General features: G+C 37.5%; 2 protein-coding genes across 2 annotated transcripts in view; one reads left to right on the forward strand and one right to left on the reverse strand.

Moving 5' to 3' along the window:
• The window catches only part of efcc1 (EF-hand and coiled-coil domain containing 1), a 45,370-nt gene extending 33,113 nt beyond the window's left edge, over positions 1 to 12,257 (forward strand). The window contains exons 4-8 of the mRNA XM_036559954.1: positions 265 to 400; positions 5,515 to 5,680; positions 8,678 to 8,836; positions 10,053 to 10,122; positions 11,623 to 12,257. Coding sequence (XP_036415847.1) covers positions 265 to 400; positions 5,515 to 5,680; positions 8,678 to 8,836; positions 10,053 to 10,122; positions 11,623 to 11,759 — 668 coding nt within the window. The 3' untranslated portion in view covers positions 11,760 to 12,257. The remainder of the gene's footprint in view (positions 1 to 264; positions 401 to 5,514; positions 5,681 to 8,677; positions 8,837 to 10,052; positions 10,123 to 11,622) is intronic.
• A 3,815-nt stretch (positions 12,258 to 16,072) lies between these two features.
• On the reverse strand, positions 16,073 to 27,176 carry map1lc3a (microtubule-associated protein 1 light chain 3 alpha). The gene is made up of 4 exons (XM_036559955.1): positions 26,996 to 27,176; positions 24,572 to 24,627; positions 22,689 to 22,795; positions 16,073 to 18,681 (listed from the first exon to the last, which is right to left on the reverse strand). Exons 1-4 carry the CDS (start codon positions 27,033 to 27,035, stop codon positions 18,519 to 18,521), a joined length of 366 nt encoding a protein of 121 aa, XP_036415848.1. The 5' UTR covers positions 27,036 to 27,176; the 3' UTR covers positions 16,073 to 18,518.
• Positions 27,177 to 27,395: the final 219 nt, after the last annotated feature.

Consider the following 27,395-nt stretch of genomic DNA (forward strand, 5'->3'; position numbering starts at 1 on the left):
TGCAAGTAGAGAAGCAAGCTTTAGACACAAACACATCTTGGATGATTGACTAAAACAGTGCAGATTTGATCTTTCACAAACTTTGTCTTTAATTTGTTGCAGACAGTAAATAAATGCAGTGTTGAACATGTACACAATAATTATTAATTATCTGTAACATACAGTGTGTGCTGTTATCTGTTTAAAATTACTTGATAACATGCAAATTAACTGTATCCCTACCTTATATGCTAATGCTAACACAGTGCATGTGTCTGTGTTTAGTGGAGGAGCAGTTGTTCCGCTCTGTGGAGGGTCAAGCAGCTTCAGATGAAGAGGAGGAGCGCTGGACGGGAGAGCAGCAGAGGCAGGTGGACGAGGTGAAGAGGATCCTGACCAGACTCTCCTGCTGTGGAGACAGGTATAGCAGACTGCGCGCTCATTCTTAAAGGCATAGTTTTGCAAACATAAATCCTTCCTTACTCGAGAAGTAGACGATCAGCCAAGACATGATTGATGTCTTGAGGTTTACTTCTTGCGCTGGAACTATGGGGCTGATGTAGTAAAGCAATGAAAGATTATACTCCTTCAATTAGTATTGTGCAAAATGAATGTCCAAATCATCACACGCTTACCTCAAACTGTGCCGAGTTGTAAAGTATTTCTAATAGACTTGCTTAAAGTCAGACTATTTACTCTGCTAAAACAAGAGTCAGTGCTGATTAGATTAGATTAGATCAGTGCAAGATTAGTGTTCACATTAATGCTTTTCGAAGAGAGGGGTTTCGTTTAAAGCACTCAGCTCTTCGGACAGGGTTCAGTGACGAATGTTACTAAGGCTGTATACTATACTTGACGCTTGGAGGGCTTGAAAAACATCAGGGTTTTAAATGTTAAACCTGCATCCACTGCCTAATTTAAAAGTTGGGATGTAAATATAGTCATTCAGAGTGGTTTGATGTAAAATGCTACATTCTAGAGAAACTTACCAGTTCAGAATTGCTAACAGTGTGGTGATAAGAACCAGACATTGATATGAGTTTAATGCCTTTACAGGTTACCTCACAGAAAATGCGTTCATGGTGGAGGGGTACATGTACATACGTTGTGAGGCAAAATAGTAGCCGATTTTTTTTTTCTGATTTTTCTTTATTTTACCATCATTAACATTACATATAAAAATTCAGAAGACAGGTGTAGGTTCACTGGTGGTTTTGCATTGTAAATAAAATGTCTGTATTTGTGTTGTAGACATCAGGACATCTGGTTCCTATCAATACCGCTGTGAAAATTCTGAAATTTCTCTAGAATGGCATCAAACCACTCTGAATGACTTTGTTTACATCTCAACTATTGCATTAAGCTGAAGGTTTGGAAAATCGGTGGAATTCCTCTTTAAGTATGACACATTTAAGAGGCAATCTAAATGCCTGGCTCCAACGAATTCAGTCCCCAGACTCACGCACACACACACACACACACACATACACATTATCTAAGCCGCCTATCCTTCTGGGGGAGCTGGAGCCTATCCCAGCGGTCGTCAGGTAGAAGGCAGGAAACACCCTGGACAGGTCACCAGTCCATCGCAGGACAGGTCCCCAGACTCAACACTGAAAAAATGGTGCTTTGAATTTACATGTAAATATATAAAGTGGTTGCACATAAACAACACCAACACAACTCCTGTCAAAATAGCTTAACGATAGCAGTTGTGCTGATGTGCTATTTTGTATGTATAATTGTATGCAACCAATTAATACATTTTAATGATCTATTCTTTTCAGCAGACTTTCTGAACTTGTTCCTACTGGCTTTTCTCTCCTATTCCTATTATTACCTTGCAAAAAACTTCAGAGAAAATGTATTCATTTGTAAACTTATACAGCTGTGTGCATCAACTTTTGGCTCCACATTGTTTGGAAAATGTCTGTCTGAAAATAGCCTTGTTAGTGAAATTGCATTTAATAGTGAGAAAACTGTAGGGATTTTAAGCATGCAAGGATGCTACAGCAACCAGAGAAACTACAGGGCTTTCCATATGCACATATTTGACTCGCTGGTTCTTTCCCCGATTTGGGCGTATAAACAAATCACAGTTCTCTAAAAGTTGATTTGAATCACTCTTCCTGCTGTTGTGGCATTAATAATGTTCTTCTGGTTGCTGTAACTGATCCCTAAAGCTTTTGAAGCTTCACTTTTCAGCCAAGATGGGGAATAATGAAGGAGATGAAGCTGCAGCTAAGCTGAAATGTTCCTCTTTATTAGTTGGGCCTTTGGAAGGGTGAGGAAATAAGTGAACACAAGTGTCGACTTCAGCGCAGAACTTGCCAGATATTACTGCGACCTGACGTAATTCCTTTGTCAAACGCAAAAATAAAGGCAGACAAAGCTGTTTATAAGCCTCAGCAGAAAAGTGCTTTAAAATGCTAAATGTTTCAAAATCATAACCTGGGATTTGCTGGGCTTTAGGTTGCAAACTACACCATCTAGGCCTGTCACCATTATTACATAATCGCCCAATTGCAGTTATTCAAGATGACCGCAGTCATTTAAGTTCACTACAATTTTCCACAATCATTAGATTTTACAATAAAATTATGCCTCAACAAGCAAAATATGAATTGGGTGTGGTGGGTTGAGGCAAACAACTGTAAAAGAAAGAATTCTAAGAGACTTATAACTCAGTTTTCTAACATATTTAGAAGTAGCACAAATGTTTGATAGTTTGTTAGCTGTGTAGCTGTGCAGTTCTATTGTTTTTAGCTTGGATGTTAGCAGAATGAGGTTTTTTCACTCTCAAGAAAAAATCTAACCTTCTCTTGACTACACATGATTCTGTGTATCTAAACATTTGTGTGAGTGTGTGTGCTCACCCAACACTGTCGTTTATCAGTTTGACAGTACTACCTGTGTTAGCCACGTAGTAACCTAGCTAGGAAGCAAGATGGCTAATAAGCAAATTTTGCCACTTTACTAGATGCATACAGTGTACAAAAAAAGACAGTTACATCATTAATCACAGTTATTTATATGACAATTAATTGTCAGCTAAAATTTAACAATCGTAACAGCCCTAACTCCATCTTTTATACATAACTGCTGATACAACTTCATTACTTTCCTCTGCTAGCTGGCTAGTTAGCATGCTAAAGACTACACGGCTAGCAATAACAAAAAGAAAGGCACTACACCACACCTCAGCACCAGTTTATAAACAGCGAAATTGCTCACAAATGTTTTGTATGTTATGCTCACACATAAAAAAAGACAGCCTCTGTTACTCTGTGTCAGTAATTCACGGTTGAGAAAAAAACTTGAGACCAAGATCATGATTGTAGCCCAAAGTATGTAGGAACAGGCTCCTTTTATTTTGGGTATGACATTTCAGGCAAAAATGGGGCAACAGTTAACAGGTTAGAGCTTTTTCTGCTTTCTTCTGTTTACATGGATTTGTCTCAACCCTATGGACAAAACACACCCAGTTCACATTGTTTGTTGCGATGTAAACATATGAAGGTACCACTTTATGTGAATAATCCACTTTAGTTGCTTTGTAGATACTTAATTTACTTTCAAGTTACAACTAAATATGTACTAAATTGTCCATAATATTCTTTAACTCTAAACCTGGCTCTAATCCCATCCCTGACCTTAACCTCAACCCAAAACCTAAACCCAACCCTCACCCTGGTCCTAGCCTTAACCCTGGTCCAAATCCTAACCCTAACCCCACCATTGTTTAGAATCAACTGAGTTCCAATAGATAGTGTGTTAACAATTTGAACTTCTGTAGGTAATCTATACAGGACTATAGTGCACTATCCAAATAAAGTGAGACCTTTGAATGCAACAATTGTGGAAAATAATTGTAGTCAGCTTAAGTAACTCAAATAATTGCAATCAGTAATGTAATAATTATGTAATAATTGTAAGAGGCCTAACTGACGCTTGATTCTTATCCTTACAGCTCTGAGTTCGAGCACTGGAGAGGTGTGGACAGAACACCCTTAGATACCATAACCTTAAATTGTTCCAAACCTTTTATAAGGTGTTTCAGTACCAGCAGAAAAACACATAGCTTATTAGAGGAGAATGTTGAACCCACTCAGGTACATTTATGGGCACCCCATGGGTTCTTGAAGTTACTGTAGATTTAAGAGCAAATGATTAAAGAGCCATTATATGGGCACACTTTTGGCTAGGATGCATGTTACTGCACTATGTGTCCAGTTGTTTGCTGTAATAACAGCTTCTCTTCTGTTCTGGGAAGGCTTTACACTAGATGTTAGAACATTGCTGTGAGGATTTCATTGAATTCAGCTATTAGAGCATTAGTGAGGTCAGGTACTGATTTTCGATGATTACCTCTGAACCACAAACGCCAATTCAACTAACTCTAAAGGTATTAGATGGAGCTCCATTGCTCCAGAGAACAGAGTTCCAGTGCTCCGTAGCCCAAAGCTGGGGGTTTGATACCCCTTTAGCTGATGCAGCTGAGTACTTGTGTCAGCAAGAAGTGCACTGTGAAGCTGAATCCACTAATTGGAAGGGTTCCTTCCACTTGTTTAGACTTGTATTGTATTGGTAATCTGTTTTAGTGCTAGCATGATAGGAGGAATGAGAATTACCATGTTGAATCAGTGAAGTTGTTCATCTGGAGAGTCACACTGAGTTTATGTTATATGACATGTTATAGTATTTTGGGCCATATGTGAACTGGCCTATATATTAATTAATTAATTTGTCATTATTGCCATTTTTACTATCAGAATTCTCACTGAATACTCATTCTGACAAAGTACGTTAAATAAACTGTTTTTCTTTACATATATTTGTTTTATTTCATTTTTAATATTTCATTTTATACAGTTGTCTGCAAAAGTCTGAACACCCAAATGGTCAAATTCCATGTTTTGTTGATTTACTAAGTGAAAATAATCTAACACAACCTCTACAGGGAACCAACTTGAATATACATTTTACTTTTACTTTTAACATACTGATATACTGACATAATAGTACAAATATAAAACCTAAAATGTCCCTGACTTTTGCACAGGCCACATTTTATGTTTTATTTTTGTTTTATTCAATACGTTAAGTGCAGCAAATAACTAATAATAGATGAACTGTATTTATGCAATGAAATGTGCAGAAGTGTGTTCTCTGTAGAGGATGTGGATACACTTACCTTTTAGCTACACTCATTGACCATTTTACCTGAAACACTCACTAAATAGGTGCACTTGGTAAGCCCACCTGTTACTGCTGTCCAATTTATCAGCCCCCCTCGATCCTATTAATCTTCAAAAAGGGACCACTATAGGACCACTGCTGACTAGATATCATGTAAGTGGTGGACCATTCCTACCACGGCAGTGACATGAACATGGTAGAGTCAAGGTATTGTGTGTGGTATAGAAACTAAACTTCCCAGTAAGATAGATGACCAGGAGGTGAACTGGGGACCACTGAATTAGATGCTTCGGCTCCTTTGAGAAACTGGATGAAAAATGCACACTCTGTGCTCAGGTGTGATGAGAGAGCTCTGAAGAGGCTGCTGTCCCATTGTGGAGAGTCACGAGCAGAGGAGAGTTACACTGCTGTTCTGGAGCTGCTGGACAGAGTGACCCGCCTACACAAACAGCTGGAGCTCAGAGAGAGCCAGGCCAGAAGAGACCACCCAGATCCTGAGCAGGTACACTGCTGCCCCCTGCAGACAGACATACACATGCTACCATTCTAAAGTTTTGATTCACTTGTTATATTAATGATGACATGACATAGCCAAAAATCAAAATACCTTTCAGGAGCAGGCAAAAGTCACATTTTAATGGAAGATTATGGAAAACAACTTTGGCCTTTTGGTTTGTCAATGTTATAGTTTATAACAGTTCCTTACAGAAGTTTTCAGTAGCTAAAAATGGTATATAAATTTGTTTTGATAGATAGATAGATAGATAGATAGATAGATAGATAGATAGGTGGATATAGATATATAGATAGATGTGGTATGTGTGCATACGCAGAGATGTTTAATTCAATATTCAAAGTATTTTGGGAATGAATAAACGAAATATATATGGTAATTACTCATCATTTTTGTCCAGTTCTCTGTCTAAATTCTATTCACTTGATTTAATTCATTATACAACTTTTGCAATCATTTTAACATTATCTACAGCTTCATGCTAGACGAATTTTGTGTTTTCCACTAACTATTTTAAACCTATGAAACTGTCCTGTACTAGTATTAAAATGTATACATGTATCTGCAAAACAAGAACCTTCCAGTTTTGCAATAGGAAACTTTCCAGTTTTTATTACAAACTTTAAACTTTAATGCTATTGAATACTTGTTTTATGCAGGGTGGGGGATGTCACATGGGGACCACCCTTTCCGAAGAGCTCAGTGACATGCATCATTAAAATGCGATTGAGTCATATACATAACTTCAGATTATTGACCTCTGACCTGGTGTCAATTTTGGGGACATTTCAGGTATTCAGCATATGCTTCACCTTAAGCACCGTGTATTTAGACCGGAATTTCTGTTCAGGCGAGACTTTGCAATTGTAGCGGGATCGAGTGGGTGGGTTGTTACAGACAGCTGGCTTGGTGAGATAATATTATGAAAATGGAGCTAAACCACAGAAAGTGATGTAGTGCTCCATCTCTTAAGCACACCCAAGCAACCGCCTGCCAACACAGTGTTGGATAGCTACAGCTTGTGTGTGTGTGAGAGTGTGTGTACACAGCTGTTTTTTGCTGTGGTTACCACAGAAACACACCCAAGCCTGGCAGCTAATATGTGGAACTGTTGGAAACAGTTGAGATTTGGACATAGTACAGTATGTGCATGTACAGCTAGGGGATCACTAATTAGTTTCTAATTAGGAATGCACTGATATGGAATTTCTGGACTAACTATAACTTCTTACTGATAGTTAACACCCTGTTGTGGTACCAACCAATAGCAATAAGTAATAACTCATTTTAGCTGACTATATTATTATTAAGTGCCATCAAGTCATTTCTGACTCCTGGCGAGCATATGGATAGTGCTCCTCCAGAATATCCTGATCTTCAGGTTTCTTAATGGCTGGTTTATAATTCCTCTGATTGTATCCATCCATCTTGTTGCTGGTCATCCTCTTCCTCTTTTACCTTCAACACATCCAAGCATAATGTTTTTTTTTCCAGTGGATCAATTCTTGTCAGAATGTGTCCAAAATAAGATGCCGAGTGCCAATCTGTGTTATATTTCTTGAGTGCTGCATCCTCTGTTGTGAATAATTTATCATGATAAGCTCAGTTGAATGTTTCTGTAGTCAATGAATCATGTTGACTACCTTTTTGAACTCCTTGGCTTTTCTAGTAATTTTGCCAACATTTGCAATAATGCCTCTTGTTCCTCTCAGAAGTAAGCAGATAAAAGTTGATTTTAAGTGTGGCACTTGCATTTGGAATCTGGTGCTGTTAACTCTCAATATGAAGTCCAAAGATCCATCACTAGGCTAACTATTTAAAACAGACCCACCAGAGAGATAGCACAAACATTAGGTTTGGCCAAATCAACTATTTGGTCAGGTCGTAAAAAGAAAAAATGCACACACAAATTCCTAGAAAGCAGCTGTGGTTGATGAACAGTTGGCCAGAGGGGGACTTTACCAGAGTAAATACAGAGGGTTTACCAGAAGATGTAAACCACTGGTAAGCCCCAAAAACAGGAAGTCCAGTTTAGAGTTAGCTAAAAACATCTACAAAAGCCTGTACAGAACAACAACTTATGGACAGATTAGACAATGATCAACTTGTACCAGAATGATGACAAGAGAAGAGTATGAAGCAGAGAAAGAACTTCTCATGATCCAAAAGAATACCACCTCATCTGTAAAGCATGGTGGAGGTAATGTTATGGCGTGGGCATGCATGTCTACCAGTAGAACTGTTTCCCTTGTATTTATTAATGATGTGACTGCTGACAAAACAGCAGGATGAATTCTGCAATGAGTATGGCTGTATTATTTGCTTAGATTCACTGAAATGCTTGGACAGCTTTTCACAATGCAAATGGACAATGATCTAAAGCATGCTGCAAAAGCAACCTAAACCTTTTTTTAAAGGCAAAGAAGCAGAGTGTTCTGCGATGGCCAAGGAAATCACCTGACCTCAATCCAATTGAGTATGCATTTCACTTACTGAAGACAAAACTGAAAGTAAAACACCTCAGTAACAGAAACTGAAGACAGCTGCAGTAAATGCCTGGCAGAGCATCATCAGAGAAGAAACCCAGCATCTCATGATGTCTGTGGGTTCCATACTTCAGACTGCAAAAGATTTGCAACCAAGTATTAAAAAAAATGACTATTCATGGTTGTTAGTTTGTCTAATTACATTTGAGCACCTAAAAAGGGGGTGGCCATATATGAAAACGGTTGTAATTCCTACATCATTCACACAATTTGTATGTAAATACCTGTAAATTAAAGCTGAAAGTCTCCCCTTTCTCAACTGCAATATGCTGTAGTAGACAGCTAAAAGTAGAACTTTGTCAGTGTCCAAATATTTATAGACCTGACTGTAGGTTTCTCAAATTTGGATTAAGCCTAATCTTGGACTAAAATGCGACAGTAATAGTGTGTCTTCATAAACATAGTACTAACAGTTGTCTTTGTGTGTCTGTGTGTGCAGATAAAGGACGCCCTGCTTCAGGAGCTCCAGCAGAAGGCTGAGGAGACAGAGCTGCTCCACAGGGAGCTGCAGATGCTGGAGACAGAGCGTGTGCGGCTTTCTTTGGTGGAGGAGAAACTCATGGACGTCCTGCAGCTCCTTCAGCAGCTCAGAGAACTGGTCAGTCTCAAAACCATAGGCATACTATCGACTGGTAATGTCCACTGGGGTCAAAGGGAAGTACAGCTACATCACTAATAAACACTGACCAACCATCCCTCTACACCCTCTTGTGTTTAGTTTTTAAACACTGTGTCCACTCACTGTCCACTCTATTAGACACACCTACCTTGTTGGTTCACAGTGTAGATGTAAATTTAGAGACAATAGCTCATCTGTTGCTGCACAGTTCATGTTAGTCATCCTCTAATCCCTCATCAGTGGCCACAGGACGCTGCTGGCTGGATATTTTTAGTTGGAGGTCTATTCTCAGTCCAGCAGTGACACTGAGGTGTTTAAAAACTCCAGCAGCACTGCTTTGTCTGATCCACTCAGACCAGTGCAACACACAATAACACACCACCAGTGTCACTGCAGTGCTTACAATGATCCACCACCCACATAATACCTGCTCTGTGGTGGTCATGTAGGGGTCCTAACAGGGTAAAAGCGGGCTAACAAAGTACAGATGGATTGCAGTCTGTAATTGTATAACTACAAAGTGTACCTATATGGTAAGTGGATCTGATAAAATGGAGTGAGTGTAGATACAAGGAGGTGTACTTAATGAAGTGGTCAGTTAGTGTATAGATTAGTAGGCTACTAGTGGGTTTTCATGTTCACCCTACACCTATTTCCACAGTGACTCTATTACTGCAGAAAAAGAAGAATGAGGATGAGAGGATAATCTTCAATAATGTTACAGTTTTCTAGATAAATCTAGGCACCCTCCCCAATTATAAAATATACCCTTGCAGATACACCCTTGACATCAAAATTCAGTCCTCAGTCCATACAGTTTATATATGGAAACTACAAAAACCCAACAGATTTACACATATCCTCCTGTTCCACCTACAACAGTTTGGCTCTGCACAATACAGGGCAATCAGAATAGAAGTCATTTGCATATATCAGTCCTAAAGTCAGAGTAACAAAAACAGCTGTTTTATTCTAGTAGATAAATAGAGGTTCGAAAATAAAAATGAATTCTGACTTTTTGGTAGAGAAGGCCCCACAAACATTATAAGTTTACCTCAAGAGAAACAAAACAATTATATACAAAAAAAGTGCAAGATATGAGCCCTTCAGCATTTTTGAAAACTATGAATGTTTGAATGGTAGAATATTTTGATGGATTGTGGTTTTAGGTCTGACTGAGTTAATGTGCTTTCAGAATGTCTCAAGAAGGTCGCTGGGAAAGATTTTACTGAGTACGCTGGAATCCTGCAGTGATCCCCAACATGGTAGGACTCCAAATCCTGTTCCACACTGCCTATCAAAAGTTTCAGGACCGTTTGCTCTTTTCTAAAATTTTCAGTATTTTTAAAACATACAATAGATACACTATGTGGCCAAAGGTATGTGGACACCCCTCCTAGTGATTGAGTTTCAGTCACAGCCATTGCTAACAGGTGTATAAAATCAAGCACATAGCCATGCAATCTCCATAGAAAAACACTGACAATATAATGAGTCATACTGAAGAGCTCAGGGACTGTAAACATGGCACTGTCACAGGACGCAACATGTGCCACAAGCCAGTTTGTGAAATTTTTGCCCTGATAGAGCTGCCTCGGTCGACTATAAGTGCTACTTTTGTGAAATGGAAGTGTCTAGAGCAAACAGCTCAGCCACAAAGTGGTAGTTGGCGCAAACACACAATGCGGGGAGTGCTGAAGCAGGCAACGTAAAAATCACTCATCCTCTGTTGCATCACTTACTACAGAGTTTCAGACTGCCTTTGGGAGCAACATCAGCACAAGAACCAAGTGTCTGGAGCTTCATTAAAGGGGTTTCCATGGCCGAGCAGCTGCATGCAAACCTAAGGTCACTACACGCAATGGAAAGCATCAGCTAGAGTGGTGTGAAGTATGCTGGCACTGGACTCTGGAGCAGTGGAAACATGTTCTTTGAAGTGATTAATCATGCGTCACTATCTGGTAGTCTGATTGACTTGGAGAATGCCAGAGAAATGCTATCTACTGGAACGCTTAGTCCCAACAGTAAGGTTTAGTGGAGAAGGGATAATGGTCTTGGGCTGTTTTTCAGGGTGTGGGCTTGGCCCCCTAGATCAAGTGAAGGGTAATTTTTAATGCTACACTATACAAATATATGTTAGACAGTTACACATTTCCTACCTTGTGGCAACATTTTAGGGGAGGCCTTTTCTGCTTCATTGTGACTGTTCCCCTGTGCACAAAGTGAGGTCCTTAAAGACAAGATTTGATGAGTTTGGTGTGGAGGCGCTCCACACCTTCATATTAATGCCCATGGTTTTAGAAAGAGATGTCCAACAAGGTCATATATGTGAGATGGCCACGTGTCCACATACTTTTGGTCGTATTGTGTATTTCCCAGTAGCTGTAATACCCAAATGAGTATATTTAGCTTCAACACTCTTCAGCACACCATGTTTAACAGAGTGTCTTCCTTGATAGGACATTTTTTTTTCAAACTAAAGCACATAATAAGACACTTTGGGTCCAAAAATGGCTTATAACTCATTAATGGTTTGAATGCTGATGCATGCTGACATCACAACAGTGGAATAAAATAGGACTTTTGTTGCTGCCATTAAAGAAAAATGGCAAGATCCAAACAGCGTTCTATTGGATATGTTAAGTAAACATTTGTATCAAAAACATTATGCAAAGGTGTCCTTAAACTTTTGGCCAGCCATGTAGCTGTGAACAACAGAACCTGACTTAATTCCTCTTATGTCTGTTTTCCCCCTCCACACACAGGGAAGGCTCACATTCTGGAGGTGCTGAATGCTCTTTGTCATGAACTGGCTGCGTGTGAAATTCTCTCAGCAAGTGCCACGTTAGAGAAAGCCCAGAGTCACCAATCCCTCACCAACTCACTCCTCATCTCCTGTTGAGTAATGCTGCCACCTGCTGGCTAAATGGTGCCAAGGACTCTTTAGCAGTGATGCAAACTTGCATTAGGACCCTCTTGAGCCTTGTTGCTAACAACAAATAAAAGTGAATAGCTACCATTTAGCACTATGCAAATCATATCATGCTAACTGGTGGTCAAGTCCACATTAGCTTAGCACTTCACTTCTGAGCGCTGACAAGTGCTCGAGTCGAGTCTTTAATAACTTGTCTATATTTCTGTGTCATGTTCGTCTATGAAGAGATTAGGTTCATGAAGACAGGTTCATGAAGCCAAGGCTGGGAAAATGATTGCTATTGGACTTCGAGGAACCCTCCAGCTATTTCCAACCTAATCTCTGTCTGCTCTGCTGCATCTGTATTAAAGGGCCTATATCATACATTTTTCTTATATTTCACCTTTTTCCTTGAGGCCCACTTAAAATGTTTGTGAGGTTTTATATACCAAAAACAGTTATAATTCATTTTTACATAACCATTTTCCAACCTCTCTTTATCCCTTAGAATTAAACAGTCTGTTTTTGTTACTGTGCCTTTAAGACTGATATATGTAAATGACCTCTGTTTTGATTGGCTGCCCTGTATTGTGCCTTATTCAGAAAGCAGTCCAGGCCTAAACACCCCTTATAACTTATAAGTATTGTGAATGGGTGGAGCTAAACTGCTGTTCGCTGAATAGATAGTAAATGGGTTGTCTTCTGTGACTTCACAAAAACAGTGAATTCAAAACTGGCTTTCTTTCCATGTAATAACTGAGGAGCATTTTGAAACTTCAACTGTTTACACATACTGCATCAAACTCTTTTAATTAACAAAAGTAAGGAAAATTTTGTTCTTGAAAACTGTTTTTTTCATGATATGGATCCTTTAAATCGTAAATTAGGTAAGAATAATTTCAGCATGTTTCCCTGCACTTATTAAAGACTGAAAACCTGTTTGTCTTAAAACTCACTTATATTAGAAGTCACTGGGCATTTGCTGAATTTCATGAATAAATATTTGTAATGCATGATGCAAATTTGAAACTACAACTGTTCCACTCCAACAATACAAGTGTTAGTATGGACAGACTGAGAGAATATGTCATACAAAATAGAGGTGAAAAAAGTTTGTTCTTTTCTAAATACAGGAACATTTTATCCAAATTATTGTTCCTGCTATCTGATCATACAGTACAGAGGCAGCAGACAAAGATTAGGTTGAAAATAAAAAAAACGCTGGAGTATTCCATTAAGGTCAGAAGCAAAGGCTTCTGCACCATCTCAGCACTGACTGGTAGTGACTCAGCTCAGTTTGTAATCAATTGTTTATATTTCTGTGTCGTGTTTGTCTTCTCGCTGTCTGTGAAAGGAGTACGAAGGAGTTAGGAGTGAGATTCCTTGTAGCCAGATGAGTCAAGATTGTCCAGCTGAAGAAGTGGGAGCTATTGGACAATATTGACCTTTCTTAAAGGGCCCATATCGTGGAAAGACAAATTTTCTTTGCTTTTATGAAATGAGAATTTCCACAGACAAACACTGATAATGTTTCAAAATGTATGAGTGTTGTTACAGCAGTCTGTAGCACAGTTATTGCGGAGCGGAAGATCCATACATTTTAGAACAAACTGCTTTTTGAATGAGGCACAATACAAGGAACAGAGGTCATTTACTGTGTACTGTGCAAAAGTCAGAGTCCTCCCTTTATTCTTGGTTTAACAAACTAAGTGTAAGTTATTCTTAAGTACAAGTTATTTTGCAGGAGATATTTCTCTAGACATTAGATATAAGATATAAGGAAGGGTAAAGTCAAAGGAAAATAAGTGAATTTTCAGAACTGGAGATAAAAGATCTAGAGAATATCGGACCCCTAACAGGCATGCAAGACCTGGTAGACCACCTAAACTAAGTGACTTAAGACTTTCAACTTTGAGAGAGAGGAGAAAATCAAGCCCCCACTCTTGCCTCAGATTTGAAATAATCCACAGGTGTTTCTGTCCATCCTTCCATTCTGAGAGGACAACACTGTGGTCTGAAAGGATGTGCAGCTCTCAATAAGCTGTTACTGAGAAAAAAGATTTGAAAATTCGCAAATCAAAGAAAGAAGCTGCTGGTGTTCTCAGAACAATAGACTGGCCACCCCAGAGAGCCCTCACATCACTGAATGTGTTTGGCATTATTTGGACTGTGAGAAGCAGAAAACGCAACCAACTTCTAAGACTCAACTTTGGAGGTATGGAGATATATCTCTGCAGATTTCTTTGAAAACTGAAAGCAAGTCTCCTGAATAGAATTGAAGCTGTAATAAAGACAAAGTGTGGACACTCTTAGTACTGAAAAATCAAATTTATTTATCTGTTGAGGCTTATGTGTAGTTTTCTGCGAAATATATGTTTTCAGTATATTGTATGGATGCTGAAAAATTAATACCTTGTACTTGTTTGGTTGTTTTGACTGGAAATTTACAAAACGAAGTGTGCTCTGTTTCCGACTCTGACAGTCTTAAAGGCACACTAACAAATCTGTTTAATTCTAAGGGACAAAGAGAGTCTGTAACATGGAAAACTGGAAAACTGTTTTTGTTAACTGGAACACACAAGTGTTATAAGTGAACTTTAAAATTAAATATGGGCCCTTTAAGTTATCCAGCTGACGGAGGAATCCAGCTTCGTAAAATGCCACAAAGTATTTGCAAATTCATTTTATCAGTGTGTTAGATAAAGCTTCAGTTGTGTTACTCAGAATCCATGGTACCATGACTCAGTGCTTAGGCTTGTACATATTGGTGCTATGCCGGGATTAAGTGACATAAATTGGAGCTTTCAGTCAGAAATCTCTCAGGTAGTCTATGTGCAGCTCAGTCGATCATTTTGATTGATGACGATTTATGGAGGTCATGTGACAATTCGGAGTACATCTCCTCCTAAGGATATAAGACCATGAAAACAGAGATCTAGCCATCGTTGTCAAGTTAAGCATATGTATGCTTTTATTCTACATACATTTTTGTAATTTAGCTTTGAAATTACTTTTAGCACTTGTTTTTTAAGCTGATAGCTCCATTTTAGTCTTCTTGTGGGTGATGGTGGTATGTCAGTATTTTTGGGGGGAATGAAAATGATACATAATGTAACCCTTGTGGTAAATCTGAAACTAGAGCCTGACCAATATATACATTTGGCTAAAAATTCTGACTTTGAGGAGTTCATATTTGGCTCCCTTGTGGCACAACTGTCCAAAGCAGAGGTCTCAAACTACTGGCCACAGCTTCATACACAAAAGTCATTTTTACAATTTGTCCTTAAATTGAGCCAGAGAATTTTGTTTTGTTTTTTTTTTGTTTATTTTTCTGTGGCCAAATATTTACATCTGATGGATAGATCTGCTTCACCCATCAAACACTGAGGCATGATTGTAATTTAGCTGTAACTAAGCTATTATTCTAATGTACACCAATAGTTAGTTAAATCTGCCTTTGTTGTTTTATATATCATTCATATCATAATCCGTGGATACAATCTATCAGATGAATCCACTGAGAATTAAGATTAATTGTCCTCCTTTACCAAACTTGTGTTTAGCAGGAATGCCAATGCTATCACAGTAACAGTCCTACATAATTCTGCTGTTGAACGTGCATTTACTTGATTTAAAGGATCACCAAAATATTTATTATATGATATATATATACACAGTAGTACTAGTACTACTACTACTAATAAATATTTTTATTTGTAGTAGCAGTAGTAGTTATAGTTGTGGTGACAGTAAAATTGCTAACAAACACTGACTAAGCCTTGCTTAAATGAGTATATATGTTATCTGAGACTTTTTTTCCCACTGCATTCTTTCATCTGGGCCCCCAGGAATTTAGAGTTCGAGACCCCTGGTCTAAAGTGTTGCCACCTTTGGGAGACAGTGAGCTCAAATCCCAGTGATGCCAAAACATTTTCAATGTGCTACCAGTTACCAACATTGGCCAACACTGCCAACCAATATATCGGTTAGGCTCTTATCAGAATATTCTGTTCTTGCTTTTGTCTATTTTTGCTTGTTGTACAATGTGCAGGTTAAGGGATTATGCTCAACCAAATACGGTTAAAGCTGCAAATATCCATACATTATTATTCTAAAAAGAAGTAAAACTATAATATTTTGTTGATATGATTGCTCAACTGATTTCCCATAGCCTTACTCCTTAATGACCTTTTTCCCCCCAGAATATGACCTTCCAACTGCAAGCAGGACAAATAAATGTCATGAATACCTTTGATACATTCCCACCTAATAAAGAAAATAAAGAACACAAACAGCACACCTGGAGCTAATCATATGATGGTTTATACACACATTTCAAACATACACATACATACATACATATTTATATCAGGTTTTCTGTTTCTTTTTTTCTTTTTTTGGTTCGAAAACATCTAAAAAGACTTTCTGCGTTAAATAAAGTTGAAATAATTAACAAATCTATAGCATAAAATCAATATATAAAAAAAGGTTGAGAAAAACATGCAAAGGTATTGTAGTGCATCATAAACCCTTCATTGAAGTTTTGGACAGAAGGCAAACACGTCGGATAGTGATAGAAAGGAAAGAAGCCAGATATAAAACAGAATACAATTATGTGCTAGATTTCTAAGTTCTACATTTAAACAGAGTTCATCCTCTTAGCTGTTTTGTTTGTGCAAAAGAAGCATATTCATTTCTACTTATTAGAGTATGCCAAAAGAAACCTCACCTACCACCCATTTAGTGTTGTGTTCCTCCGGCCCATATACAGTACAGACTGCTGTTTCACTGGAGGCGTACATACACACAGAGACCACATTCATACTCGCACAGTTTAGGCTTGACCACTAGAGCTGTATTTGTAAACGTACCCAATCCTACAGAACCTGGTGGCAGTAATAAGGACTAAAATAGGTATGTGAAACCCATATTTAGCCCAAATGAAAACACAAGACCTAAATGGTGTTAGATAAACCTACAGATGATCCTTTACCTCCACTTTATTATCTCATGATTACCGTTAAAGGAATAGTTCAGCAAGAAATCAAATTTACCTAATTAATCCCCGAATAATGTAATCAATCAACCAGGACAGGTTATGTGTCTGAAGTTTGCTTTTTTAGTTCTGCACTGTAGCTATGAGGCTAATGTAGCTAAAAAGTAATGGAAGCTTACACTTTATCAATTAGCATAGTGCACACTGCATACTTAACTAAACACAAAACTTGCTTCAAACCACATGAAGTTTACAAAATTTTCAAAATTTCTTTGTAATTATGCAGTTAATATGTAAACAAAGTCATTCAGAGTGATTCCGTTTGCATGTGAAAATCTCATGTGATGTGAAATTCTCTGATATAGAGAAATTTAATAGATCAGAAAGTTATGAAATTAAATGGTTCCATACACATTGTCTTCTTCTGCAAGAATTTTTTTTGCCTAAAATCCACTCAGGGTGGAGTGGTACATACAAGACACGATAAAGCAAAATAGTAACCAATAACTAAAAAAAAAGAAAAAAAATTTCAGATTATCATTACCATTTTTAGCCTTACCCATAAAAAGAAGACATGTAGGTTCACTGGTGGCTTTGGATAGTGAAAAAACAGCTATATTAGTGTTGTAGACATTGTGGCCTCTGGTTCTTATCACCACCACTGAAAAGAAACTTCTCAAGCATTTAATGCCTGTGAAAGCTCCCTCACAGAATGTCTTTACATGAAATTGTTACAAATACGTTGAGTTATAGACATTATGACGTCTGGTTTCTATTCCCACCACTGTAAAGAAAATCTGTTGCTGCAATACTTATTTTCGTATTAAAACACTAGGTGTTAACGATGATGTTTACATGCAGAAATTTTGCATGTACATTAGCCTCATAGTTCCACTGCAAAGCTAAAATATTGGACACTGAATTGGGGCACTCTAATTCTAGAGGCTCACTGATTTGCTAATAAAGTGAATGTATAGATGATAAAAATGGCTATTAAGTCTACATGTATCACATCTACATGTACCCCAGGTTTTATAAGCTGTCAAACACAGTTGTGTATGTGTAGTGTGGCATTTTTCAGGTTTATTCAGGTTTTTCACTCTGAAGTTGGTTTGCAGGGCTCTTTCTTACATGGCCAGAAAACCGTGCACAGATGCTACTGAAGCTTATATGCGTGAATGTGATAGGGCCTACATTTTTGTTTATGACTTCCTTTGAAGAAAGATTTTAAAATCTAACTCCAGCGTCAGAAATGATTACTGTTTGACGGATTACTACAAGCAAGAGCAGAAAAATGCAACAATGCCTAGACTACAGATTAACCTTTAAAAAACCAAAAAAAGAAATAACAGACACTAACCTATTTACAGTGACTGGAAAAGTGTTGCTAATTATTTTACACACCGGTCCTAATAAAAGCAATAAAATTCTAGAACATAAAAACAAACAGGGCCAGAGCAAAAAGTAAAAACAGCTCCTTACGTACACCCAGGCTTATGTTACTAAGTGGAACGAGCGAGTTGGGTTGATTAAAAAGGTCAAAGGGGTCGGACTAGCAGGTACAGTAGTGCTGTCATATGCACGCTCGTGTTGTAGCGAGACACTATGATGGTAGTGTTAGTTTAGAGATGGCAGGAGAGAAGCTAGATTTTAGAGAGAAACACAGAGACGGGACTTTTAGCTTGAGCCTGTTTTCTCCGGCTTCTCTCGGCTTCCTCCCTCAGATTAATCCTGGGGGCCAGGATTAAAGCTTAGCAGCCAAAAGTCTCCTGCGAGGCATAGACCATGTAGAGGAAGCCATCTTCATCCCGCTCCTGCTCGTAGATCTCAGAGATGGGAGTGGACACGCTGACCATGCTGTGCTGATTGACAAGCAGGAAGAAGGCCTGTGTTGGGTTCAGCTGCAGACGACGCCTGCAGGCCAGACAGAAACAAGAGAATGCAATAACTGGTTTGACTATGGCGGTGGCAGTACATTAGTTAGAATTATTAGGCTGGCTTTATACGGTGAAACTTTCATGCAACTTTACTTCCTTGAAACCTACATGAAACTAAACTGCATTTGAGTTGCATAATATAAAGCATCCTGCAACTCATTCAAAACTCAGCCGCAACAGTTGCAAGCATCCCAATTTCCTGGAGCAACTTTAATAAAACAGCCAATCAATACGGCATTAACATCACATGATTATGCCGAACAGCTGATGTCACCAAATTAGCGGACAAGAAACTAAAGCAGATTATGTTTTATTGGGTGATTGAAAAGCAGACCCCAACCTCCTTTGACTGACTCACAGTAGGTAGTTTTATTAGCTTTCTGAGCTATGACAAGAAATGTGACTTGCTCAAAGGTATGAAGTTTCTGTAACCAGCTGTGTTAACTAGCCAGAGAACACTAACAGCTGTTTGAACATCTGCTTGTGCCACCGTTTTTTTCTTCTTTAGCCTGCTGTTACTGCGATCTATGTAGCTAGATTCATTTTCTCCTCTCCTGATACCCAGATACACAGCTCAGATTTCTTTGTGATCCAAAGGATGAAAATGAATACACACAGGGAGACCCAGAAGCATAAGTTCATCTGTGTTGAACTTGTGCTTCTAGGATGGGATGAGGGAGACATCAAATAGGCCAATGTTTCTCAACCCAGTCCTCGGGGCATCCCACAACTGTCCACGTTTTTGCTACAACCTAACTCACAACACTCTGGGATGAAAGAAAAATATGAACTGCCTGTGAGGCCCTGAGGACTGTGTTGAGAAACACTGAAGTAGGCTATAACTATAATGGCTATTTAAACCTACATAAACACATCAAGATAAAAAACTCAAATAGATAGTAATTAGACAGATATACAGATATGGGGGTAAAAAATAATGTCAAAGGCAACTGAAAAAAGCACAATAATAAAAATGTTACAATATGTAAATTACACACCATGGATGACTTTATTGCAAGAATGATACAGTGTTTCACAAAACATTAGCCTAAGCAGTTGTTTTGAATTTTTTAAATTGTTTCATGCAGGGTTTCCATTAACTGGCAAACACTTTATTTGAATTTAACATACCAGAAAAAAAATATAAACATGAAATGTGGTCAGTACAAAAGTCATGGCGCATTCTGTATTAAATGTAAACTAAAATTTAGAGAAAAATGTTTTTTTTGAGTGTGTTTCCTGTAGAAGATGTTTTAATTTTAGTTAACTTAGTTACTAATTTTGTAGATTTTCTAACTTAGAAAATCAACAAGACACATAATTTTTCCAGGGGTGTTCAAACTTTTGCACATGACTGTATATGATAAATTTAATTTCTGAAGAACTACTTCACTGAGTAGGATCTTAATGTCATATCGTAAACATCTCCAGAGCTCTGAACCTACACACACAAGGTAAACTATTCTAACCAGTTAGAGGATGGACACATAGGGAACATAGTCTCTCCAGAAAGTATACAGTGTTAAGGTATTTTAGGATGGTGTTGTGGCATTCAAGACGTGTGCTGAGGTGTCACAATTATAACTTACACAGCACACATGAATTCTTAGTATAAGCCAGGCCTGCGGACTTAAACTAATGTTCAAATGTGTTGCACAACTTTTCTGAGAAACTGTTTTCTTTTGCAAACCCAAAGATAAGAGGACAGGTTGCCACAAGTTTGTCAAATAAAACCAATCAAATAAAGCATGCATTATGAACTGTGTACATAGAACTGATGTCCCAAAGGGATCAACTTCCAGTTCACACAGATAAAGTTCAAACAAATAAAGTTTTCAGTGGGAAGGTTGTTAATGATAACAAGTGTAGTATCAAAGTACTATAGCAAAAAATCAGACAGCCAAGTTTTAACAGGATTGAACACAGAAATATTCAAAGTGTTACTGACTACTAACTACTTCGTTGTTAATACATAAACAAAGTCACTTAGAGTGGTATGATATGAAAAGGTTCATTGTAGAGAAACCTTTTTTATAGTGCTGGTTTAAATGTAAAGTTGGTAAATCAACAACAACATACGTTTTCTTTGTGGAAAATTACATGTTTTGTGACCCTTGTCAAATTACATAATGTGAATAAAGTGAACGTTTTTATATATTGTGTAACATTAGCTGTAACTGTCCATTAAATACTCTTAGCTCTAGCTGTATTTACACCTCAGTCAAATTAAGGCAAAGTGTTATCTGATTTATTATTAAGCTCAATAAACATGTCCAGCGCTGTTGAGTTGTGATTAGGAAACAGCCTGACCAGCCGCTCACAAATGTTGGGCAAATGTCACTTGCAGTTAGGTCATTTGATCAGGAGGATTGTGAAATATTCTGAGAGCTAGGCTAAAGCATGCTAATCCATTCCTCAGAAAAGTTGATTGTGCTTTTTTCTGCTAACATCTTTCATGGGAGCCATCAAAAAACTGAATGCTACATGATAGGAAGTGACTAGCTTCCAAAAATAGCAGAGCTAATTTTAGAGATGGAAAGTTTAAAAGCGTTAGCAGCAGTCCCCTGAGGACGACAGGGTCAGCAGCAGCTCTAAATCTCTGGCACATGCTACACCCCCCCCCCACCGCCACTTAAACACACACCAGAGCAGTAAACAAACCAGCTTGAGTTAAACTGCAGACAAGAAGAACATACACCTCATTTTACAAATGGGCTTATCTTTGGTAGTTTACTTTTATTAGTTTACCTTTTTCATGCACTTGCAATGCTGGAGCCAAATTACCAAATTTCACTACATTGATTTTCTCTATTATTTTCTCTTTATTCGTCATTTTTTCGTTTTGACGACAGTTATGATAACATTTTCTCCCTATTTGAATCAATTTAAAGTTAAATCACTTCACAAAGTCTGTGGACATATACCGAAAATTGTTTTACACACATCCAGACACACTTTTAGGATCAAACTGGTAACAAAAGGCTTGAAGTTCAGGAGACTGAATTTATTGACTGATCTGGGCAGGGTTTTTCAGCAAAGCTGGTTAACTTAAACCCAAATTGGGGATTGTCCCTAAGCCTGAACAGTATTACCTCCTCTCTTATTGGACAGGCTTGATACAAACAAATGTTGAAATTTTATATGAACTATTTCTCATTCGTAGCTCATTAAAACGAAGAGTAATTCTGTGGAAAGTGCAGATTATAAACTATAGTACATTAAGTATGTTTGTAAGTAGAAGAATAAATACATTATTATTATTTACTATTATTTAAATTGGATTAAAAGTTAGTGTTGCTCTGCAAAAAAAACACTACATTTATGCCATTTTTGTCATTTTTTGGGCATCAAAACAACCTCAATAAGTCAGACTCGAACCTGTCAAAAAATGTAAATCAATATAAACATAATTCCATATGTAACTATGTGAGAAGGTGACATGTTCAGAAACCAGTTCCCTGTAGTGGAGTCCAGCAGCAGACATTTTTTTTGTGATTTTAACATAATATTCTGGTGCACTCAGATACTAAAATATAGGGGTAACTGTTGTGGAATTATTCGGCTAATTGAGTTTACTAATAATGCAAGTCTTGTCCAAATATTGAGCTATTTTCCATGCATTTTGTTTTTGTTAAAAATCTGTTGCTTACCACAGCAATGTCAAAAAGTCAGTGTGTGTGAAATCTCCTTTTTAGACCCCAATTCTAATATAGAAGCCACTTTAAAAATCACCATTAGTGTTCTACTGGATCCATAGTGCTATATAGATGGCCGTGTAGCTCTCATAGCAGTTTAGGGTTTGGGTTTGGTAGAGAGGAGGGATTCTCTGCTGGCAGTAGACCTATATATATATATATATATATATATATATATATATACATACATACATACATAGGTTAAATAAGAAATCCTGCTTTGTGAAATTCTTTACAGGTCATGTATGTTGTGTAACATTGCATTTGTTTCACCAAACCAAACTCTTACCTGATAATCTTCACAAGTTCGCTCATGTTGACGTGATCAGGTACAAGAAACTTGGTCTTGTCCAAAACGGGAAGCTGCTTCTCTCCCTTATAACGCTCAATGATGACCTACGACCAAACATTTCAGAGGAAAAAAAAAACAAAAAAACATGCATGCAGTGGTGTAAAGTCACTGTTTTTAAATTCAGCCATTTTTCCCCACTGTAATAAAACACTATCACTTTGATCACGCCACCATGACTGTTTGCAAGTATAAGCAGCATCTTCAAAGTAATATTGGCTAAAGCAATAACACTTCATGACAACTGACAAAGACCTATCTGACATTTCTGACACATCACATCACATCACATCACATAGTTTTCCATGGGGAGGTGCAGTAATGTAAGTTTATCAAAGGATGTCTGTAATGTTTATAACTGATTTGCACAGTCTAAGAAATCTTGGTATAAATGACAGAGATGGGAGTGGATACTCAATTTATGTATTGCCTTTAATTAAAAAAAATGGCAGAAAAGACATACAAGCCAATTTAGCCATTAACCCTTTTACCCCAACCATCAGTCTCGCTGTCTTAAATTAATGCACTGTGTTATTAACATGATCATTAGCTCAGGAACCAGCATACAACTTTACTACATAAAATCAACCTTTTTGTGTAATTTTTACACATTTTAATGTTCTTAGCTGTACACTTGAGGTAGAACAATACATATTGGCTTGATTTTAGCCACAGGGAGCACAATTAAATGCTTCTTCGGGCCACAATACATAAGAAACTCCTTTTCCACAGAATATGGCAGCATTTTTACTAACATTTCGATTCGCATGGGATTATAACCATATAACCTGAGGTTATTTATATGGCTCATTTTACAGACATTAGTGGAATGTTTACTGACACAGGAGCACGTAGTCTGTAACAATGACTGAAATGGTGCACTAAAATCACTGAGAAACACTATTAAAACCGACATTACTCTACCTCCTCATGTAGAGCTAACCCTGTCCGAACAGGCCTATAGCCTGTCAAGTCAGGCTGGTTCAACAAAAGTGTGCATTTTCTGTGACCCTTAGGTAAAGTGAGTTTCATTTTACCATTTATAAGATTTAAGCTGTGTCACATCATCAGCATTATGTCACTGTAATATAACCAGGGCCGGCTCTACCTAAGCAGCATAAGCAGCTGCTTAGGGCCCCATGGCCAGCAGGTTTATTACTGTACTAGTATGTTGTCTAAGATGCTTGAGTGAGGGGAAAAAAAGCAACTGGCAGATCATGTCTCAAAAAAGTGCCACAAAAATACCTAACAAAACAGCTGTGGTTAACACATTTTAGAACAGTAGTTTACAACTTTCTCTGTTAAACCAGATTTAGATTCTCAGGCTATGATTAATGAAAGTGTGAACAGCCAATCACATAACTGTCAGGGTTAGATGTAATGACTGCGTCATGAGACAGACCCCTGAATCGAGAATGCTGAGAAAGTTGTCTGTAATTTAAACTGCAACTTATCAGAACCTCAAACAAGCATCCATCATCAGTAATACACAAGGAATCAGCCATTAAATTTCCATAGTTTACTTTATTAAATTAAATAATTAAATTTAAATAATTTATTATTTAGCCTATCGTTTTACAGTACATCGGCTAAAAAAGGGGGGGGCGGGCTAAAAATGGACTCTGCAGTTTAATGTATAATCTGCTGTCATTTCAGGCAAAAAAGTGCCTTGACACAACCCTATGCCACCTGACATAAGTGTTATAACTTGACATCAAAGTTGAAAAGCCAGCTTTATGACTGGTGACTCATATTGGAATAAGCTTTTAGAAATGCTTCTGTAGGTGTTATATAGGTGTTACAAAATTCAGACAGTTCCTTACCGGAATTTTATTAGGATGCTGCTCTCGTATCTGCTGCACCTCCTTACAACGATCAGCTTCAAACAAAATGGAAAAATTTAAATCATCAACAAAGTAAGTTAGACAGTATAAAGACAGTATAACAACCTTCATATCTTTTTTTTTAATGTTTATGTGTAAAAAGGAATGTAAACATACAAGGTAATATGACCCACTGTTTTTTAAAATAACATTCATTTAGGCTCTGATTTTTGATTGTAGTAAACCATAAAACATCTGCAATCATGTCAAGACAGGCACACTCACTAAATAATACATTTCATTGCAGCTAACAAATTATAATTCATATGAAATACTATTAATAATGAAATAACAAAAAAGCATAAGCATGTATTTGTTATACTTGTAAAGGAAAGCTGCTTAATTTGAAAAGATCATGATTATTTGCTTGTATTACATACTTGCTTATATTACGTCACTTTAGTCTAACTGGGCCTAAACTCTAAAAGAACAGTGTCATCTGCATCTTCCTGCACTGTATTATATCAGTGTCACCAGCCAGTGTCTATTCAAGGTCATTAATCTTAATTAAGCTGCCCTGCACCACTGTCACAGCTGGACAGCCGTCTGCCTAGAATTAAAATGTCCCTGCTAACAGCAAATTCAGCACAATGCACAAATCTTGCAGACTGTAAGCTACACAGATTATGGAATTGGGCTTTTACACTCCTCCCTCCACAAACTCGCTCCCCTGTGTGGAATATGGGAGAGATCAAGTTACAGCTTAATTACCCAACATGTGTACCACACCATAACCATCAGCTGCTTCTTGCACCTCCGTAAACGCTTAAATTCATACCATCACAGAAGAAAGCTGAGCTATCCATAACAATAAGCACTGTTAGATGACTCACATTACCCATATTTGGCAGACTCATGCACTATGCTCTCTATAAAAGTCTTGAAATAAGTGTTTACTCCCTACAAAGTGAACTTGATAGGGCAAGAACTAAGCTGTTTACTTCCTATACAGTCAACTAGGTACGGGAATAAAATAAAAGTGCTTACCTTTTATATAGAGAACTAAATATTCCATGAAATAAAGGTGCTTACTCCCTAAAAAGTGAACTAGACAGGGCATGAAATAATGGTGTCTACTCTATATAGTGAGCTAGCTATGGCAAGAAAGAAAAGGGTTTAATATTTACTCCCTAAATAGTGAACTAGACGGTGCATTAAGTAAAAAAATGTTTAATCCCTACATAGAGACCTAGATATATCATGAAATAAAGGTGTTAACGTTAACTCCCTAAATAGTGGGCTGTTTGTCAAAGGTAAGGTCAATTTGGGATTCAGCCTTAAGGAACCAGCAGTTTAATATTAATTTATGCTTTTTTCTAAGATGACAGCCAAGAGGTTTAACTTATCACGAAGGGGAACATCCCAACACCAAAATATCACATTAATACAATTTTAATAGCACATTAAAATACAAATATAAACAGTGTCATGACTAAGCTAAGCTAAGCTATAAGCTTTCCATTATAAGAGATTGAGGCCTCAACGGAATGATTAACGTTACTAAAACGATATCAACAGATACTAAAAATAAAGAGATTTACATCAAAAATAAATACATATAGCTAGTTTGTTCACTTGCTGTAGCTGTCAGATGAGACAGTTAGCTAGCTAATAATGGCAATATCTAGCCAGCTAGCGTCAGTTTGTTAAAGGCTAAGCTAACGGCTCCATTATCACATTTTCGTCATTTTCGTTAACGGAGCTAGGTTAGCTAACTTCAATAACTTTATTTTTTGAGATTGTAGTCACTATAAGACCCACATTTACGATTTCTTTAAGGTATTTCTCTGTGTACTTTCGTACTTCTGTAATGCTAAAATATCTAACTACATTTTTCTGTTTTTAGAAACACGGCCACTCAGGAATTGGGAGTCCACAAGTGCAAAGGAAAAACACTGCTATCGTCAGTTAAATACGTGTCGTCTAGTTTTGATCAGTAACGTTGATATAGTGTGGCATCTCATATTTTAATAACATTCATTATTAGTGGTGAATAATTAATGTGGGAATGAAATGCAACTTCTCTCTGGATAACCAAGGAAAAGCAGCTCCTTCGGACGGGACCATGAATAAGGGGACAAGGGCTAAATTATAGGGACTCCATTTTAGACAAAAACAATTTTATTACGTAAACAATAAGCACTCTTGAAACTTCAGACGTTAATGTCTGTTATTCAGGTTACTCAGTATTAGCACCATTAACACAAGCTTCACATTTAGATTCGTGGCTGGCAAAACCTCTTACTTTTCAGTCTCAAGTTTACATTGTTAGTACTGTCAGCAGGAGCCGTAAACAACAGCAACCTGATAGCTAACACTGCTAAAGCTAATAAAGCTGCTCTACCGACTTTTGTCTGAACTTACCGAATGTCCGTCGTTGTTTGAAAGGTCTATCGGAAGGCATAACTGTAGTTTGAGATGATCAAAGTCAGATCTTGCAGTTTTATTCTTCCTTGTTTTTACTGTACTGATCCTCAGCAGCGACTCTGAGCCAGAGGCGATAAAAACATGCGCAGGACGTCACAGACTTTTAAAGGGAAACATCGCACTGCTGCTGTTTTTGTTCAGTGCGTGGCAAAATAAAAGGCTCAGTGTCAAAATAAAAAGAAATACATACATACATACATACATACACACACACTTTATTATATTATGATATTTATATATATATATATATATATATATATATATATATATATATATATATATATATATATATATATATATATATATATATATATGTGTGTGTGTGTGTGTGTGAAAA

The sequence above is a fragment of the Colossoma macropomum genome, unplaced genomic scaffold, assembly GCF_904425465.1.
Source record: "Colossoma macropomum unplaced genomic scaffold, Colossoma_macropomum, whole genome shotgun sequence".
NCBI lineage: Eukaryota > Metazoa > Chordata > Actinopteri > Characiformes > Serrasalmidae > Colossoma > Colossoma macropomum.